Source organism: Megalops cyprinoides, chromosome 10, assembly GCF_013368585.1.
Source record: "Megalops cyprinoides isolate fMegCyp1 chromosome 10, fMegCyp1.pri, whole genome shotgun sequence".
NCBI classification, from domain to species: Eukaryota; Metazoa; Chordata; class Actinopteri; order Elopiformes; family Megalopidae; genus Megalops; species Megalops cyprinoides.
Window position 1 is genome coordinate 26,586,650 of NC_050592.1, and position 19,997 is coordinate 26,606,646.

At 43.9% G+C, this 19,997-nt stretch overlaps 2 protein-coding genes across 3 annotated transcripts in view; one reads left to right on the forward strand and one right to left on the reverse strand.

Moving 5' to 3' along the window:
- Nucleotides 1-1,682: 1,682 nt before the first annotated feature.
- On the reverse strand, nt 1,683-3,878 carry tstd3 (thiosulfate sulfurtransferase like domain containing 3). Its single transcript, XM_036539464.1, has 4 exons — nt 3,645-3,878; nt 3,123-3,308; nt 2,674-2,833; nt 1,683-2,117 (listed from the first exon to the last, which is right to left on the reverse strand). Exons 1-4 carry the CDS (start codon nt 3,778-3,780, stop codon nt 2,051-2,053), a joined length of 549 nt encoding a protein of 182 aa, XP_036395357.1. The 5' UTR covers nt 3,781-3,878; the 3' UTR covers nt 1,683-2,050.
- A 742-nt stretch (nt 3,879-4,620) lies between these two features.
- The window catches only part of usp45 (ubiquitin specific peptidase 45), a 35,920-nt gene continuing 20,543 nt past the window's right edge, over nt 4,621-19,997 (forward strand). For both annotated transcript variants that reach the window (XM_036539129.1, XM_036539130.1), the window contains exons 1-6: nt 4,621-4,878; nt 6,310-6,421; nt 6,603-6,772; nt 6,851-6,951; nt 9,485-9,585; nt 19,683-19,831. In XM_036539129.1, the coding sequence (XP_036395022.1) occupies nt 6,319-6,421; nt 6,603-6,772; nt 6,851-6,951; nt 9,485-9,585; nt 19,683-19,831 (624 nt within the window). In that variant the 5' untranslated portion in view covers nt 4,621-4,878; nt 6,310-6,318. The remainder of the gene's footprint in view (nt 4,879-6,309; nt 6,422-6,602; nt 6,773-6,850; nt 6,952-9,484; nt 9,586-19,682; nt 19,832-19,997) is intronic.

Here is a 19,997-nt window from a genome sequence, read left to right on the forward strand (position 1 = left end):
TTTCTATACAGCCCATAGTTAAATATATTTAGATGATTCAGCTTTAGTTTTCATCTCTGATGAAATATCAGAGATAACATGGGAAAATTCCTTTCTGCATCTGATTTGGTACATCTTTTCACTATAAAAGTTAGATCTATAGACAACTAGATCTATATTTCATTTGTGCAATATATGCATTTTATAGCAATTACTCATTGCACACTGTTTTTGCATCTGAGAGTTTTTGCCACTTTGTCAATGTACATTACTCATGTTATCAAGGCTTAAGCCCATTGTCAATAGTTATTCTGACAATGTTTATGTATACTACTTAAAGCCACTGAGAGTATTAATCAATTAGATCAATTCCTCTGTCAGCCTCAACAACACCTGACACCAAAGGGTTGTTAGTTTAGTGTCCTGTCATGTCAAATCTGACACTTGATGCACATCCTTGTGTCTCTAAACTGGCTCCAGGGACATTATAATCACAGTAATAAATGGACTGCATTTATATAGTGCCTTTCAAACATCTCAAAACTCTAAGGTGCTGATGTCAGTGAGACTTGCCTCAACCACTGCCAATGTGTTGCACCCACCTGAGGGATGCATGGCCGGCATTTTGCTCCACAACACCCAACATGCATTAGCTGAGATAGAGAGAAAAGGAATTATTTACTTAGCCCATTAAACTGAGGCAATTACTAGATGGCAAGACTGAAAGGGCCTGATTAGAAATTGAGCCAAGACACCAGAGAACCCCCTACTCCTTGTGATTTTTTGTGACAAATGAGTAACCATATCTGTTTGGACAAGAGAGAAGACTGCCCCCTACTGGCCCACCAGTGCCACTTCTAGAAGTAACCTGGATTTCCTGGGAGGTCTCCCATCCAAGTACTCCCTAAGCTGAGTCCTATTTGGTTTCAGCCACCAGGCAGTAGAGTTTTGCAGGGCGTGGCTCCTGGCCCCATGCAGGCTTTCATGCTAGCTGAGATAGTTAAGTTTCATTAATCCGTTAACTGATGACTTATTTGACATCCCTGCATATACAGTCTTTGTAAAGGAAATGTACCCTTGGATGTGTTTTATGCTCATATACACAAAGAGTAAAGGTATTTACTCAAAATATTTTTGATAATGTCTACCTTTTGAACAAGTCTGATGCATCTGTCTCTATTGCACTTAACAACTTCTATTTGTGATTCTACACCCCATTGAACAACTACATCAAAGTTGAATTATATTGTTATTGCTATTGTTATTCATTAACATTTTCTGCATAACTAATTCAAAAGGATCATATGAAAACAAATTACTTTATAAACTCTTTTACTTACCCTCTTGAACAGAATCATATTTGTAACAAAGGATTAGCACCTGAGAACTGTTAAGTGATGTCAAATTCAGATCAGAACAGAAACACTCACACAGATGACATCTAAGTAGTAGGAATATGTGGAGTGCAGGTGTGTAGGAGAGACATGAAGATTAGGGGGTATGTTACCTTGTTACCAATGTGCAACAACCTTTCACTTTTCTTGCTTTTTTCTTGCACATGACTACTATAATAATGTGAAGGTGATTATTTGGTTTAGTTACACAGAATTAAAATTAAAAACACAAAGTGCAATAGAGACATGCATGTCAGCCTGACACATAAGTGGGGGCATGTTGGATCAAAAGACGACAATATTTATTCATTCATCCTTCCAGTATACTCTTTAATTCTTGTGTGCAGCTGAAATGGAATTAAACAAGCATAATTGACAATATTGAAATTAAGATTAATTTATATGTGCTTAACACTTCAAACTGAGACTTCAGTTTTATTTTTAAAAAATGACACTCAGATCAATGCCATCAATGTCTCTTTGAATCTTAAAATGTATTTCCACATGAACTGTCAAACTGTGACAGTTCACCTTCATTAAATGAAATTAGCTTCAAAAGTCTGACACCGTTAGAAAAATAAACGATTCTTTGTATGCTGTCCTTCACCAGCTTGAAAAGTTTCCTGTATCCAATGCCAATGCTGACAAGCTCTGACACTCAGCGAAATAAATACACTTCAGCGTTTGGTCTGTAATATTTCATTCTTTGCCCACTCTTCCCATCCACCAGGGTAGTGTTGTACACTGTAACAGACAGAGAGAAAGACAGAGAAAAAGAGAGAGAGAAAGAGATTGCAACAATGGAAATACAACATCCAGGAGAGCTCTTTTGTTGATGACTTAAAATGGCCTAAGAACACTGACAAAGAGCAGTTTTCTCTGCAACAGCCATTCAGACTGACACTGAGGCATTCTGGGTAAAGGCTTGCATTGTTTTCACAGGAACCAGAGGTGTCTAGTCACATCATGATCTCTGGAACTTTGCTCTCATTATTACATCAATGCTGTGCTCAGTTCAACTGCTGCTTGCAAAATGTAATATTTTATTACATTTACCATTCTTATTTTTACAAGCAGTTAGTTGAAATCAGGCCAAATTCCACAGATTGACTGTATCTCTAATGGCAAAACCTGGCTCAATCAGCTCGTGACTGCAACAGGTCTGTCTTTGTGTTAATCGTGCCAAGGTGCTGGCTCACAATATTGTTAATGTGTGACGGTGTGTGTATTCATAATAAAGGTGTGTCCTGCTTGTGCCGTCCATGACTCTGCAATCCCACAACAGCGGGGTATTACTTACTTTGAGTATCCTAAAGAGACGGCTGTGTCCAGGGCTTTTTTACTCCGAACGCCAGCCAGGCAGGAGAAGACAATGTTGTTAGTGGTTGAGGGCATGTCCCCTCCGTACCTCTCCCGGAACTCCTGTGGATCCAGCTGCAGTGCCTGGTTCACTTGCCCAACTGTGACAACACACAGCCCAATATAAGACGAAATAAACGTCAGCGAGACAATTTTGCCAAACAGGTGCAGGGCATGCTTATTGCTCCGTTACAGTGTTGGTGCTTTTTAAAATTTTGTTTAACATTAACGTTCGTTGTGAAATCGTAATGACAGCCATTTAATTCTAAAAGTTTCTAAAAATTGCCGTTGTCTGAGGAACAAAATATGCTCAATGTCCATTTCAATACCGGATTACTGATGTTAGCGCCGGAGCGGAAGCTTGACTAAGAGGAAAAGCGCTGCACTCACGAGGTACGTTTATTGATCCAGGAATGTTCCCGTACTCTCTGAGTTCCCACGGCTCACGGACATCGATGACCACACCCGACTTAGTAGCAAGTACTTTCTTCAACTGTTCATGGGAGACGTTTATGTCTGTGTCCGACCCCGAGCAGTAACCACGCAACAAGTTATTTGTAAAGGTGACCCGTGAATCTGGAGGGGCAAAAGTACATTTCACATCAGTTTAGATGTGCAGTTACAACTTCCCTTTGATCCGCCGCTGTGTTTGTCTTAACATTCTATTGAAACAATTTCCTGACAGCTAACTACATAGCTACAGTCCAGAATTAAAAACCAGAGAAGCCAGCTAACGTTACCATTGCAGACTGTACCACAGTGAGTGACTGAGTTAAAACATTTTAATATCTTAGCTAAATAATGGTCCGATCGTCTTTCACACCAAAAGAACGTCCATTGAAAAGAATTACAATGTCAACAAACAGCTAGCTAGTTAGCTATTGAAAGAAGGGCACGTATGTCAACACTCACATAACACTACGGAGTGAGAGTTGCACGGAGAGGGCGATAGTGATCCTCTACTAGCGTACGCGAGTGTCAACAGATTCCTGCTGGACAAAATACGAGGAAGTATTCGTATTAGCCTCGAACACCCGTTTAAAGTCATCCTGAACTGCCGAAAACGTTTGAGACGATGTAGTCCTCTTCCAGTTGCTCAGACGCTTGCCCCTCCAGCAATACACAACTCACTATCACTTTGTTTTAGTTGCGTGCCTGTGCAAACGCAACGCGCATGTGCAGAGATATGAACATGGCATGCGCATTAGCGCAGAGGAATTTGATTAAGGGGCAGATCGGGTCTCGAATATTTGACCTTTAGAGTTTTGTATTTACAAACGTTTAAAAGATGCATGATATTGTGTTAAAATGTGGGACATATTCAGCACGAACCTTGCTTTTTATAATAAAAATCTACCAACCTCTAAAATGGTAATAAGAATGCTCACATTTTGATATGCTACTGTATTTAGTCTTTGACTATTTTTATGGCTAATAAAACACAGTATTGCTACAGTATGTATTACACAGAATGACCTTCAATCACAGAATGCTCGTTTTTTCTCTTTTTTTAAATGAATGATTTTCAAGTGCCTGGGCGACAGTTATCAGAAGTCTTACAAAACAGACATTTTAAGATATGTAGCTGTGTGGTGTATTGAAATTCCATGTATTTTCTTCGATAAAAATCCATGTTACTATTTTATGGCGAAAAGCGTAAAGTTAATGCATGATTTTAACTTTTTTTTTTCAACGAAAATAATTTTGAGGGTGCATGGTATTTCTACATTAACTACGTTTTCCTGAGTTGCCCGCTGGACTGAAAAGACCACCTTGAGGTCAGTGGATTTGACAAGGCCCGCTGCGTTTGGGAGTGTAATACGCTATCAAGTGTTTGCGTTTTGTTTAATCCGCTTGGCTTTCCGTAGTGCGTAGTGCGTCACTTATTGACTTTAGCAATGTGACCGTGTGAGTAATCTGGGATAGCGCTGTAGAGTCATAGATTAATTTCTGAAGTAGAAACCAGCACTCTGTAGGCAGTGTCTCCGAGATATTTGTAATACACTTCTAAACGTAATTTAAAACCGAGAGAGACCCAGCATATTAAATGTAATTGTTCGTTTTAAATTAGAATCCCACCAAGCTAGTGAGCTAACTTGGCTAGCCAGTCAGCTAAATATAAAAACAGGCAAGCGACACCAGAAAGGTAAGCCGCTATCCACAACTAGCTAGTAAATTAGTCATTGATTGCCATACTAACGAATGTGTTATGCAGTACTAGAGCTGACTTTACTTAAACGAAATTCTACACTGACAAGAGTCTGATGGTTAGCTAGCTCATGTGACTAAATTGGGTTAGCTACAAAGTCAGGTAACGTTAGCATCAATGAGTCGGTATCTTCCGTTCTACAGAGCCTGCTAGCTAGCTGGAAGAATCAAAACTCTTAATTTAGCAGGCAGTTTTAACAGCTGTGTTATTTTATGCCAATCTGTGTTATCACTGTGATGTAAAAGGCAATCTTCTAAGAATTTGGCAGCCTGTCTTGTTCTGGGGTATTTTTTTCCAGAGATTGTTGAACTTAGCTTGCTAGCTAAGGCAAGCGGTCTGTAGCTATCTGACGTTAGCTACGAGGCCTAGCTAACTGCTGGTAAAATGAAATACAGAAAACTCTATTGCCACCACAACGTTGGCTGCTTACAAAGAGTTCTAGTGGAAGAAAAGTTGTGGCAGCGATATTGGTATTAACGGGCGAAACCTGTCGTAGGTGTGACAAGGCTTCAAAGGCAAGCCCAGACTACGGTTACCTGTCTGAATTCCACACCAAGCTCGTTGCTTCGTTGACTTGAACGGCGAAATGTTGCACCCAGCAGAAAATAATTTAATTGGCCCCTCAATTCATTGATAATATTGCCAGTTATGTTACTTGTATGACTCATTGGTGCCTGTATTCGTCCATACGCGTGGAAGCGTAAATACAGAGTAGCCTTTTGATGACATAATAACTTGTTGATGAAAAACTCGTAAGATTTTCTAAAAAGAAATTTGGCAGCAGTGTTGGCGAAAATGACTGCTTTGGGATGCAGCGGAATCGGACCTTGTCAGGACCTTGGACAGTGTAAACACATAACATGACTCCTCTGTGTCACAAAACCTTTTTAATATAGAAGGAGCACTTTTGAAAATGGAAAGACCAGTGGCTGGTATTTAACATCCTGAAAAGGTAGAGGGTTTTGGAACAAAGATGCCGTATCCCAGGGCCTTGATTTGATGGTTTGAAAGGCTAATCAGATCAGCAGCATGTGAAACAGTGAGATTGGCTAACTTAATGATGTGATTATTCTGTCCATAATGCAGACTAGTTGTGCTGGAAGTGAAAATACTTCTCTTCCTTTATTTCATTTCAGTTCTTCCATAATAAAATGGTTGACATTGTTGTGGCCACCATAACAAATGACTTCACCAGTCCAAGGTGGCATCTCTGATCTGATAGATCTTTGTTTATACTGCCCTGTGGCCTTCAGTAAGTGTGTTTTTAAGCTAACGTTACAGGTTCTGCTCTCAGCATCCAGACAGATCTTAACACGTGTGATACAGCCCAAGTAAGACCCATCCTGAGGTGTTTCTCTTTTCCTTCAGCACGTACCGATGCGGCTAAAAGACCCATTTTCTCTAAAAACCGCCGACATGACGAAGCGGACAAACAGACCGAAAAAACCGCATGGTGAGGACTCGTCAGATGAAGTCAGCGGTAAGTTTCAGTCTGTCTCACGGTCTCAGTCTCTTTCTCTCTTTGTAAACCATGCTGTACTTTAGTGTAGTCAGATGACGTAAGTGTAGAGTGATAGTAATTGAGTACAGGTCTTTGGCTGACCGTCATACAATGTGACCTCAACACGACCGTGCTTAATGGTGTAACCACTGTGTCCCAGGGTTGACGTGTCAGCACGTCAGCAAGGCGGTGGATCTGAGCTCGGTGAAGAAGGCGGTGGGGCAGAGTCTGTGGTCGGTTTGCTCTGAGTGCCTGCGGGAGAGGACCGTGCATGATGGGGAAAGCGGAGGAGCCTTTGACATACTGCTGTGTCTCAAGTGCGGCTTCCAGGTGAGGACTGGTGCCTTTAGAGCTGTTAGTAGACTGCAGAGGAGACACTTATGTGGTTTTGGGCGTTCCTCCACACAGGGCTGTAACCAATCAGAGGGACAGCACTCCACCAAGCACCAGCAGGCCCTGCACCCAGAGTCCCACTGTATCACCGTCAGCCTCAGCACCTGGAGGGCCTGGTGAGTCGATAGAACATTTACACAACCTTTAAACAATGTCCGTACTGCCATAACTAGACTTAAACATGCACTCAGCATCCCACTCTAACGCTGCCAGCCTCAGCACTTAGAGCAGATACAACATTTACACAACATTTGAACAATGCAGATACAGCCTAAACGGAACCTAACTATGCATTCAGTGACTCACTCTGCAATACTGTAAGGCCCAGCACCTGCAGGGCTTGGTGAGTTAACACAATATTTATATAGTACCAGTCAAAAGTTTGGACACACCTACTCATAGAAGGGTTTTTCTTTATTTTTACTAATTCCCACATTTTAGAATAATAGTAAAGACATCAAAACTATGAAATAACACAAATGGAATTATACAGTGACCAAAATAGGGTTAAACAAATCAAAACGTATCTTATATTTTAGATTCTTTACTAGGGGTATATAATCAATAATTAATCAATGAATAATCAACGTAGCCGGCTAAAATCGATGACCAAATTAGTTTTTAACGAATTTAATTCTCGATTAGTTGGTGACGTCATTGCATGTGTTTTTCGTGCTGACTCGGAATGCTCAGACATGTAGCCTTAGCTACGTTGTTTTACTGGAGTGAACAATAGAGATGGCAACACCTTCACGACCAAACACCTCAAAAGTGTGGCAGCATTTCACTCTTAACCCTTTTGCTCGTAACTTTTTTTTATGTTATGTAGCGCGTGTGTTATGTTACATGGTTCGTTATGTTTTCATTTGCGTTATTAAGCTTCTCATAGTTCTCAGTTAGCATTTGTTGTATTTTTAATGTTAAGTCACTGTTTCCTCAAAGCTAAAATTAGCTAGAATGTTTCCAATCTAGGTTTTAGCATACATTCACATTTACATTTATTCATTTGGCAGACGCTTTTATCCAAAGCGACTTACATAGGTTATAGCTCTTTACAATGTTATCCATTTATACAGCTGGATATTTACTGAGGCATTTGTGGGTTAAGTACCTTGCCCAAGGGTACAGCAGCAGTGTCCCAGCGGGGATCGAACTGGTAACCTTTCGGTTACGAGTCCTGCTCCTTAACCACTATGCAACACTGCCGCCATACGGGCTAAACAGCTAATCACACCAGTGTGACTGTATGTGCGAAAGGGTTAACTCTGCCAAGAAGGTTGTGAACTGCAACATTTGCAAACCTGACCTTGTCTGGCATGGGAGCACATCAGTTATGCTCAAGCATCTGAAGAGGTGGCACGTTAGCTCTCTGAATGATGAAGACTCATCTCGTTTAGTTAGTTAGCTAGCTAGCATAGCTAATGTTAATGTTAAAAGACATGGTACTTCACGTTATGAGCTGTAACATTTTCCATTTTGAAATACATTTTCTCTTGATCAAATAAATTATTAATGACGTTGAGCATACAGTGTAGCAAATAATAACCTATTATTCACAACGATCCTGTTCATATTCCAAATGTGCCCTAACTTGTTAAACCAGAGCCTGTCTGCTATTTAGAAATTCTCTGCTTAAACGTTGCATCGTTGTCATGGCGACATTTATGGCTACAGATAGTGTTGCTGCTGAGTGCACAAGTTTAGAGAACACCGGAGAATTTGATACTTTCTAAATCACGAAAGATTTCTACAACTCGTTTCTATGCGTGTGTGCCCAATGTGGGTTGCATTCGAAGTAATTCGAACAGTTTATGGGTTTGTTGGATCTCGTAATGCTACCATGGATGGCTTTCTTCAAAGGAAGCAGACTTGTACTCCCCAGCAAGCAACTGCCCTCACTGAATTAGTCCTAGTAACCATTCATTAAAAGACGTATTTTTGAATGAAGTTCTCATCTTTATTGTTAGTTAGCATATGCCTAAAACAACCTCATTATTCGATGAATTAATTCGACTATCAAAATAGTCGTAGGCAAAAAATTTTTTTGGAAAGAAATTCATACATAAGCAACTTCAGTGTTCATATTTGTCTATGCAACATATTATGAATGCATGTTTCCAAGTATTGTAATCAGGTGTATCCAAAATTTTGACTGGTAGTTACATACTGTGCATATTCAGTTGTAACTAAACTAAACTTAACCATTTGCCCAAGAGGTTTTGGTGAGGGCAACATCTTAGATAACATTCTTTGAAAGGTCATATAATGTCAGCGTGTACCTCAAATTATGTGCTATGTCTACATCAGACTTTACGACACCGAATAAACAGCATGTGTTAAACTGTGACACCCACCCATTCTATACAAAGAGCAATAGGTGTCTGTACAGTATAACATATTGGGGTGGCAGTGTGACATAGCGGTAAGGAGTTGTAACCCAAAGTTTGCTGGTTTGATTCCCTGCTGGGGCACTGCTGCTATACCCTTGGGCAAGGTACTTAACCCTCACTTGGCCCAGTAAATATCCACGTGTATTAATGGATAACATATAAAAAAAAACCACCAAACTATATAAGTCACTCTGGATCAGAGCGTCTGCAAAATGACAATAATGTAATGTAATGGTAACGGCTGCTCTGTTCCCGACAGGTGTTTTGAATGTAACGAGGAGCTCTCCACTCACTGCAATAAGAAGGTCCTGGCTCAGACGCTGGACTTCCTACAGAAGCACTCACTCAAAGCAGCCTCAGGTAAAGCCCACGCTGGGCTCAGTGATTGTATATGTCACTGATTCTCAATCCTGCTCCTGGGGCCCCCCTGCTCCACACGTTTTCCATCTTTCCCTGCTCTACCTACCTGACTGAACTCATCAGTGGCACTTTTGATTAGCTGAGCACACCTGATTTAATCAAGAGCATGCACACTAATTTCAATCAGGTGTGTTTGGAGCAAGGATAGATAGAAGATATGCTGGACAGTGGGCCACCAGGAGTAGGATTGAGAAACACTGGTATATGTAATGGGTTGTCGCCCAGGTGCTGCACAGACAGGGTCCGGTTTCCTTAAACATCCTGGCTGCGGCCTCAGGGACAGCGCTGCTTCCAGAGACAGTGCCTCTGGGATGCTGACCACCTGATGTACTTCATTTTAGTTGAAACTCGGTGCATACATTTTAAGTGAGTTGCAAATAAAAAACCTACAATTAGAGCACAAAATGAAGTTCATGGAAGAAAATTCAACAGCGCCTCCTGCTGGTCATGCAGTATGGGCCGCTTGTGTCCGTGGAGGTGAAAGGCCATTGCTCTTAGAAAAGGCTCCTCCTTGTGCAACAGTTCCACCTCACCATACTATTCCACTGATTACATCAAACACCTTCTGTCCTTTTAATGTGGTCTTTCATGCTGTCTGATGTTGCTAGTGTAATGCAGTTTGTTAGCCATTGCCTATGTCTATGCCATTTGTGAAAGTAAATACTGTTGTTGATGATTTCTGCTTTGTTGCAAACTCTGAATTTGTCTAGCTCACATACCTGTCTCACACATGACAATGAAACCAGACAAGCACTTATTTCACATATTATTAGCAGTCAAAATATAAGAACCAGAATATGATTAACGTATGGTTCCCTTCAAAATAAATAAATGATTTTATGATAAACAAATCAATATTTAAAATTCCAGTAATAATAGTGCTGCCTGCTAACACTAATGTCTGAAAAAGGGGAGGAATAGTCTCATGTGCTGAGATTTCTGTGCGTAAATACATCACATGCCCATGCACACAATTTAGTGAGGCATCATTTGTTGAGAAGCAGATAGAATTAGAATGGCTCTCTGGATCAAGCTTGCTGTGTTGCCCATTGCAGTGTTATTTTGAGAAACTTCATACTGAATATTTCTATTATAATTCTATCAGAATATGTGATAAATGTTTTAAACTATAAATAAATGTTGCTGAAAAAATACAGGAATTATTTGCAAACATGGAGCTCACATGAAATGTCTGCGGGTCTTTCAGGTTTACAAAAGGCTTTATTAGGTATGGTCTGCAGTGCATATGTGTGAAGCGAGATATTCAGTGATGGTGGATGTACAGTATATGCTTACTGCACATATGTACACGCATCCATTTTTTATTCCATCGAGCAGCCTGGTCTCTGTTCACTAGGGGTGTAGTTTTCTGTCATTTAAGGTTGTGATGCTAAATTTGAGATGCCTCTTTTTTGTTGACTGCACAGTGTAAGGTTAATTTAATCCAATTGCCGGAGTTCTTTTGTGAAAATGGGAACTCACCAGCAACAGAGTTCACTGCAGCACATTGGCCCCCCCTGGTGGATTGCTCTGTTCCTACTCTGCTTGTGATTAGATATATATTGCCCGATATGATTGCTTTTTGAAAATTGTTGTTGTCTGTGTTACATGTTTTAACAAAAAGTAGTGATTTTTCAGTTAATTATCTTGATATTTTTATAACTAGATAGATAATATTCGCACATTTCAAATAATATTTTAGCATTCGCAACCAATGTAGAGCCCATTTTGATGTGTATATATAGATAAGAAATCTTACAGTAATGACATTAGGCTCAGAAATATATTAAAATATGTTGTAAGTATGTAAAGTATTATATGACATACATATGTAAAATATGTATGTCATATAATACTGTCTCCAGAATATGTTGTTGGTTGTTGGTGTTGATTCTTGGCCATGGCCATGGCTGGGGCTGGGCGATATAGCCGTCGCAATATATCGCATAGCTATCTCCAGTACGTGGCGTTAGGTTTCTTGCCGTATTTTTCCCCTTTAGTCATACCTGATGCGGGAGCACACCTCCAGTTTTCCGAGGCCATGTGAAATGCTTCCGGGGGAAAAAAACGCCACACGTAACTATTCAATGTTGATATCACAGCAACAGCACTATGCTGCTTCCATGTGGTAGATAGAAACACATGGCTACAAAGACATAGAGTGAAAATATATGCTATGTGTTTTTCAAAGCTAATAGGTAAGGTAACCAACATATAGATACATGTGACATTTTTCTGCCCCGGAAGCACTTCACTGAACTTTGGAGGTGTGCTCCCACATCAGGTATGACTAAAGGGAAAAAATAAGAAGAATAAAAAAAGAAACCTAACGGCACATACTGGAGATAGCTGTTCTTGCGCTAAAAATAGCTATACGATATATCGCAACGGCTATATCGCCAAACCCTAGCCGTGGCTGAAACGTGGCCTTTAGCCGAACGGCAGTAGCATCCAGACAGTCTCTGGCATTTCCCATCATGCCTTGGGCCGGCAATGACACTGTTAAACCTTCTAGGTCCTCCTTGGCAGCATGCTGCCTGGGACGTGCTCCCACTGTGCTGGGCTGCAGCGGCACCAGGCGGCCCACTCCCCTGCTGCCCCCCCCCCGTCCCCCGTCCCCCGCCGCCACCCCCCCGCGCCGCTCTCCTGCCGTCTGAGCCTGCCACAGTTGGGCCGCAGCGCGGGAACAACGCTCCAATTACGTTACTGCCGCCTGGCCGCCCTCATTAATGGCATTAGCCGCTCGAGCGACGCTCCCTGGCTAGGTTCCCTGAAGAACTGGAGCAGCTGTACAGAGTCCAGACCGTATCCCAGTCCTCGTGTCCCCAGCACCTCTGGGACCCTCCCCAAGGCCATGCTTGTGGGATCCGGGGCTCTGGTCTGACCACACGGGGGCGGGGGGTTGCTGCGTGGCCGGGCTCCAGCTGTAAAGCACTCCAGCGATGGCTGTGTTCTGACAGGACAGACCCCGCTGCTGCAGCACAAACACGCAGCTCTCTCTCCCCCCCCCCCCCGCCGTGTGCTCAACTAGCAGCCCGGGCTGTGAGCACATGGTGGGGGCTGACAGAAGCCAGCCTGTGCACGGGGCATCGGACAGCACCTCTCAGCAGGTGCACGCTGCTCTTATTTTACGTGAAGAAAAAGACCAATTCTGTCAAGACAGATGACATGGCCCTGAGCATACAATGTACTCTGGTTTACCAGAATTGAAAAAAGAAAGAACCGTAACAGCTCCCTGAACTACTTAAGAAGTAAATATGCATTTTCATTTGACGCTGTGTCTTAGAATTGATTTGCCCTCCTGAGAGTGAGATCCTCTTCACCAGAGAGACCCACAGGGTCATGACAATGTAGACAGTACCAGTCATAATAGCAGAAAGACATACATACAGGTTAACAAGATACACATCACGCTGAGCAAGTGTGTAGACATGACAGTGCAATCGGCATTATGATAATGTGTAGCATGTAATATATAGCACTTAAAATGTTCACAAAAGCTTAATAAAAATCAGTTAAAGCTTGTGAAACATGAGTACTCTCTACTCAAAAGAGAATGTTTTTTTCCAGTAATAGGAGCAGAGACCTCTTTCTGTGATGACACAGAAGGCTTTTCTAAAAAAAAAAAAAAAAAAAAAAAATGCAGTGCCCCTTTGTTTAAAGGACCGGAACCTCTTTTTTGCATGTGGTTTCGTCTCCCCCTCGCTTCCAAATGGATCTGGGATGTTCACGCCGCCCTCCAAATCAAACGGTACCGCACTCAGTGCCAAAACAGAATTCTGCCGTTAACACCCTCTTTGAGAGCCCCGATTCTATTGGGTCCCCAGCTTTTCAATCTTGTTATTTTGTCGTGGAGTCCCCAGCCTTGGCAGGCAGGGGACGGGCACTTTTGAGCTGGTGGGTGTGGGGGTGGCAGAGCAGCCAGGACCCCACGGCAACAGCCTTCTTCAGCTCGTCAAATTACCTGTCGCCATTATTACAGCAGGATTGTTGGTCACATGGTTGGAAACATGTCGAGAAACAGTCTGCATTGTTGCGCCAAATAGCCTGCTGCTCGCGGAGGAGGCTGGTGAAATTGCATTTCTGTTGAAGGCCAGGTTTTAGGCACAGATTGTTGTATGTTTTTTCCCATATACCCTTTGCACAAAAGAGCCCCAGCAAGAATTTAGAATCCATAATAGTTTTGTACATCAACAGCTTAGAAAAGAAAGAAAATCTATTAACTGTGCTCTCACCAACAAGGCCTTGCGCTCAAGTACCTGAGCCTGGTAAAAAGAGACTTGACCTCAGAGAGACATCTATGGGTTTGAAACACAGCTGGGATTCTTTGTTGAGGAAATTAAAATGTTTCACTGAATAGGCATCAGAGCTTGGCGCTGAGGCATTTTGGCCATTATTTTCCGCTATTGATTTTTCATCCATCCTATTGAGTTTTTCTAATTATTCCATGAAACGCTGGCGCTGCTGAACAGCGTGCAAGCAGGAGGGCAGGCTAAGAGGAAAAACAAACACATTGTGTCGCGGTAATCGAATTTTCGGGGGAGAAACAAAGGAATCTGTCGATTCGCGAGAGGAAGTTCTCCCACCTGTCAGCGCCTGACGGGTTTACGCTGGCGCGTGTCCTGCCGCCCCCCCCACCCCCCCACCGCCCTGATCCCAGCCGCCCCACCCGCCGTCGTGCCCGCATACCAATTCACATCTGATTTTCCTAATTCACTGAATGATCATTTGTGATGTTTTATTTCGCCGCGTATCTCATTTTAACCGTGGAAACACACAGCGTCATGGCTGCCTTTAGGCCAAACCGATGTTACCGGGATGTTGACGTGACGGCGGTTTCTCTCGTTAAGGTTCTTGTGCGAGCTGGTCTCCACACTGAACTCCCCTAACCTCCCACCGCACGCACTGAACCTCACTGAACTGTATTAAGTGGCGTGCTGAGTTTCAGTAAAGCCGCACGGTACCGCGCACGTTGACGGCCGCACAGCATACTGGGCGCCTTACGAACGGTAATGGATTTCTCGGAGTCTCTCGTGCCGTTCTCGCGCTCCTTCCTATGTAGGCCGATCTCGGGGCCGGCGCGTGACGGAGGCCCGGGCATGTGCGTGAAATTCAGCGGCTCCTTTCCCTTTGGCCTCAGATGTGGAGGAAGCGAGGTTTTCATGCCCCACGGTCACAACAAATTAGTAAGACATTTGGTGTGCAGCTCGTCCTTCCTCCCGACTGCGTATCAGCTGCAGCATCGGAGCAGCAGCGTTCACTTCGGCTTAATCAGTTCACTTAATTAGAAAGGGGGAAAAAGCACACACCGCCGTAAATAGTGTATTAATAATGCACTTCTTAAACAAGCTCTTAAGAGTGCGTGTGTGTGTGTGTGTGTTTTTTTTCCTGACAGTTTGTTGTCTGAGTGAAATGGTGGGGGCATGGGGGGGCAGAGGCACTTGGTAGTCACGCAGCACTGAGTTCAACACTGTTGAGTTCACTGTTCAGCCCATGGATGGATGAAGCCCTGGGACAAAAGGACCAGAAAGAACATACCAGGCGCTGTCGATCTGATGTCAGTTTGCACTCATCTCCTCTCGTCTTCCTTTTTGTTAGTTATTTGTTTGCTTGTGGGTGTTCGTAGTTCAGGCTGAATTATATTCATTTGGTCCTGAAGCACGCAGCAAAGTTACAAATTCAGCTAGACGCTAACGCTACGGCAGTGGACGCAATAAACGCACTTAACAGATTCAGCTCCACAAACCCCACAGCAGTGTGCTTAATGCAACATCCAACTGAGTCACACTTCCAGAAATCAGCAGGGCTGTGTTTAGTTGCTTGCTTTGAAAAATAATACACTGTGTCATAGGGTTTAGATGTAGACTGCCTGGAATCTCTAAAATATATCCATAGAGTCAGTTTCCTTGTCTGTTTGACTTGGGTCTGAATTGTCGGTATTTCTTGTGTTTTTTGTGTGAAATTTTGTCATTGCTTAGTGTGCAGTTTTGTTTTCTTATGCTCCTTCTATTTTTGGGAGGTTTGTACAAGGCACTATGGTGTGCTGAGGTTATCTGGAGGTTAAATGCTGCTACCTCTCATCTCAGCAATGACCAAGGTTTGAAGGAACCTTCTCTGTCACTTGTGTGAAAGGGCCCCTGTTCAGCGCGGAGCGGTTTGGGAATCGTTTAGTCTGCCCTGGGGATGGGAGAGGACGGGGATCGTTTAGTCTGCCCTGGGGATAGGGTCCACAGTGTCACTGCTGCACATACTGGGTGGCTGAGCACGGAGAGCCAGGTGGTGCAGCCGAGTGCAGCACAGTCAAGCGTGGACACAGTGCATGCCCACATTGGCCTGCGCTCACTGCTGCAGGGAGGGGAAAAATCTGCTTTCCCATATGCTTGTGCCCCCCCCCTCCCCATTTCCGTACAGATGGCTCCCTGAACATTGTTTACACTGAGTGGAGGGCCCAGATGCGGGCTGTGTCCATAGGCATTCCCATTACGCACCCCCCCAACCCCCCACCCCCCCCAATCCAGGACCCGGCCTGTCTCTCTGTCTCCCTTTCCCTTCATCTTTCTCTCACTGAGTCTGTCTCTCTATCCCTCTACCTTCCTCCCTCTCTGCCTGTCCATCACCCTCCCTCTTTCACCTGTGCTTTTGCTTTTTCTCTTTTCTGTGATTTTTAAAAATATTTTTTAATTTAATATATCATCATGACATACGTGTGTGTGTGTTGCCAAAACACGCACATGTCAGGTCGTGACTTTCAACAGTAGATAATAATACCACAGACAACGCAGTGACTGTAACTAATAATTTTCAGTGATAGTCAAAACTAATAGAAATATAATACAGTACACACAAAATAATATGAAAGAGAAAATGACTTTGCCACATGAGAGACCTGACCTGTTTAGTGTGAGAGTTAGGTGTGTTTGTGCTACTTTCCATTTCCTCAGGCTATAGCAGGCTGCAAGATGCTACACTGCCAGTGCCATGCAACTCTCCAAGGAGGCTGGGTACCTGTATCTATGTACTGCAGCAAAGGGGTTAATGGGTCAGTCTGTGTTATTTTTGGGAAGTCTCTCTGTACTTGTTAAATTTTGTGAAGAAGCGCAGCTCTGCCTCAACAGCAGTCTTTCTTACCCCTGTCCCTCTCCCTCCCTCCCCCTGGCTCTCTCTCTCGGAGGGAGAGGGGACACTTGTTTGCTCTCCTGTCAGTGGAACAGATGGCCTCTCCTACACACACAGCCATACAGATGTTCTCCGCGGGGACAGATGTTTGAGCTCTGTGTAGCAGAGTATGAGGCAGTCGGACGAGTCACGCTGAGCCCTCGCCGATTCCCGTGAGAGGTGTCCGACGTTCGAGAGGCTGAGGGCTTCGATTTCAGCCTTTGAATAATTAAAGTAGGATTATGTGAAAGATTCTGCTGCAGTGAGCACCATATTTCATTATTGATAGGCTGGTCAAGGGCGGTCATTCTGATTGGCTCGGCTTGGGGAAAGTATTCATGAACACGACGGCCAACAGGTGTCTCTGATTGGGCTTTTAGTGTTGCATATATACCAGTTCAGAGTCAAGTTTTCTGATTGGGCTGAAATCAGGCCAATGATCTACGTGCACACCTTGCACGACCTCACGGTGGAGGGGTGAGCAGAGAAAAGCAATTCATTTTCCGATTCAAAGCACAGATTTGACCTTCCACTCAAGGGCATTTTGTGTGTGTGTGTGGGGGGGGGGGGGGGGGGTTGCCTTTTTAGCTCTGAGATCTTCCAGTTAGCCACATATGAAGAGGGGTAACTACCAGGCCTTTTGATTGGGGTCACTCATCAGGGGTACAAACTGGAGGATGTCAGGGAGCACCCAAAAAAAACAGAGGGCTCTGTTTTGTGTCTGTGGATGGGGGGAGGTAGAGGGTGCATGTAATGGGGGAGTTGGTGGTCAGGGATGAAGGTGAAGGGGAGTCTCTGTGCCATGTTACGGGGGGAGCAGTAGAGACCCTTCTCCCTCAGCTTGCAGTCGGGTAGAAGTGAGATGATTCAGATGAAGGCGCTGATGTGCAGGAATGGCAGCACCCTGTTAGTCATGCTCCACCTCCTCATTACAGTGCACTGTTAACCCCACGCGTTAACACCACATCTCATGTGCACAAGCACACTTTTCATCGTCAGTTCTCTGATAGCTGTCTGTGGAAGTTGCAAGGTGATATTTCAGCTGTTAGTTACAGGTCCTACTGCCTCCTTTGGTACACATAGCATGAGCTGATGGGAATTTTCAGGAGCTGTTTTTTGATGACATGTACATATGTATGTATGTATATGTATGTATAGTGCTGTGTATCTTCCAGAGTAATGCTTCAGGAATATTTTACTTTGAATCACTGCATGTCAAATGATTGATGAGAAGGAGGGTGGCTGTTCTTGTATGTGTATTTTCAGCATTAGAAAGACTCTCCCTCTTTCTCTCTCCCTCTCTCTCTCTCTCTCTCTCTCTCTCTCTCTCTCTCTCTCTCTCTCTCTGTCTCTCTTTCTCACACAGTGACATTCTCTCATTTCTTTGTAAAGACAAAGCGATGCTAGCAGTTGCCCTTGAAACACTAATAAAAAAAAAATCAATGAGGTATTTTGAAGGGCAGGCACCATTCATTAATCCGGCAGAAAGCGGGCACTGGTTAAGGCTCGCGGGAAGAGTGTGCAGAGCTCACGGTCAGGCACGTTTACGTTCCCCTGAACCGTAAATGTCTCTCCCTCTCGTCCTTCTCGGCGCCATGACTGGGCTCATTAATGCTTAATGTGCTGGAAGGCCACTTGCCTCTCCCCCTCACAGACTGCGCAGAGAGACGTGATGGAGAGTGACGGCTGCCGAGGAGGAAAGTGTTTTAATTGTTTATTCGTTGTGAAGCGGGCCACTCCCTTGTTATGTCGACCTCGGATTCAAGTGTGGCACGGTTGTAGAGACGGCTGGCAGTCTTATGATGTTTTTTTTTCCTCACTGTCTGTGTGCCCGTTAACCAAGCATCTAGTAGTGTATAAAACTCACAGAGTGTCATCTGTCGGCCTACTTATAGTTGATTGGATCATCCAAAGTACAATCAATAATTTCTCCAGTAGACTATTGTTTGAAGTTTTAACTTGTGATGTAGTTAGTGTTTTAAGTCTTGGTGGCCATCACGTAGATAGGATTATGTTGTCAGTGACTGAGGTGGCTGCACTTTTTTTTGGCACAGATGACAGAGATGGAGGCAGAAGGTGGCCCATGCCTAAGTCAGACACTGTAGGCCTGCCTAGATGAATACCTAAACGAGTGTTTGTGGGTAGAGCCGCTCCTTTCCCCCGAGCGAGTGTGAAGTTGTTTCTCCCACGTGTCGGTTTGTGGAACAGTTTATCTCTCATGAGTGTGCGTTCGCCAGGCTGTTGGTTTCTCACAGAGCCGGATGTTTAGTAACAGCTGGGTCCAGCGCTGTTATCCTGAACCAGCACAAACGTCTCCAGCTGTCGTCGGCTTTCCCAGGTGACCGTGCTCGCTCCCAGCTGCTGCTGGAAAGCGTTAGCCTACTTACCCTGGAACGGTAGCCAGCATCGGCCTACGGGCGGACTGGGGGTCATCCCAAGCCTGGTCTGCGTGGCCTCCAACACTGACACGGACAAGACAAAGACTTTTTAAAAAACTCCTGGAGGGCAGCACGGACACAAACTTCTCCCAAAATGAACATCTCATAATACACAGCACAGACATAAACTGCTTCTCCTTCACTTGGGGAAAAAAAAAAAACACTTGCACAAACGTGAAAGAAAGAGTGACATAAATGTCTCCTGAAACACAACTGTGACACAGAATTATCTAGAAATAACATTTGCATATTTGCAACATTTTCAACTTCTCCTGAAACACTCCTGAAACGTTTCCTCATACATGCCCTTACTTCCTCTGTTTCCCTCTCTTTTTTATTTTCACAACAAACCGACATCCCATAGTCAGTCTCTTTCTGTACGAGGTATAACATTCCGATGAAGCGAAAGTGTTGGTCGCACGTTTGCGGTCTCTCCCGTTGCAGGAGCTACGTCCAAAATAATCCGGCTTCGAGAGGAGCCCACAGAATGCGTGGAGTCCCTGAGAGGAAGGAGTTCGGTCAACAGCACGCTCGTTCCAGTCAAGGGCATCAACAACCTCGGAAACACCTGCTTCTTCAATGCCGTCATGCAGGTATGTTCCAGTTCTGCGCAGCCTCTTTTCAAGAGGAAGTAAGCCAACACCAACAACAATGCTCTTAGCTAGCGTACCTCAAAGAATAGTACAAGGTTGTCAAGACCAGAGATGGTTTTGACCCACAGAGGGCACTCAAACTCTGCCAGTTGTGCGGTTCGATATT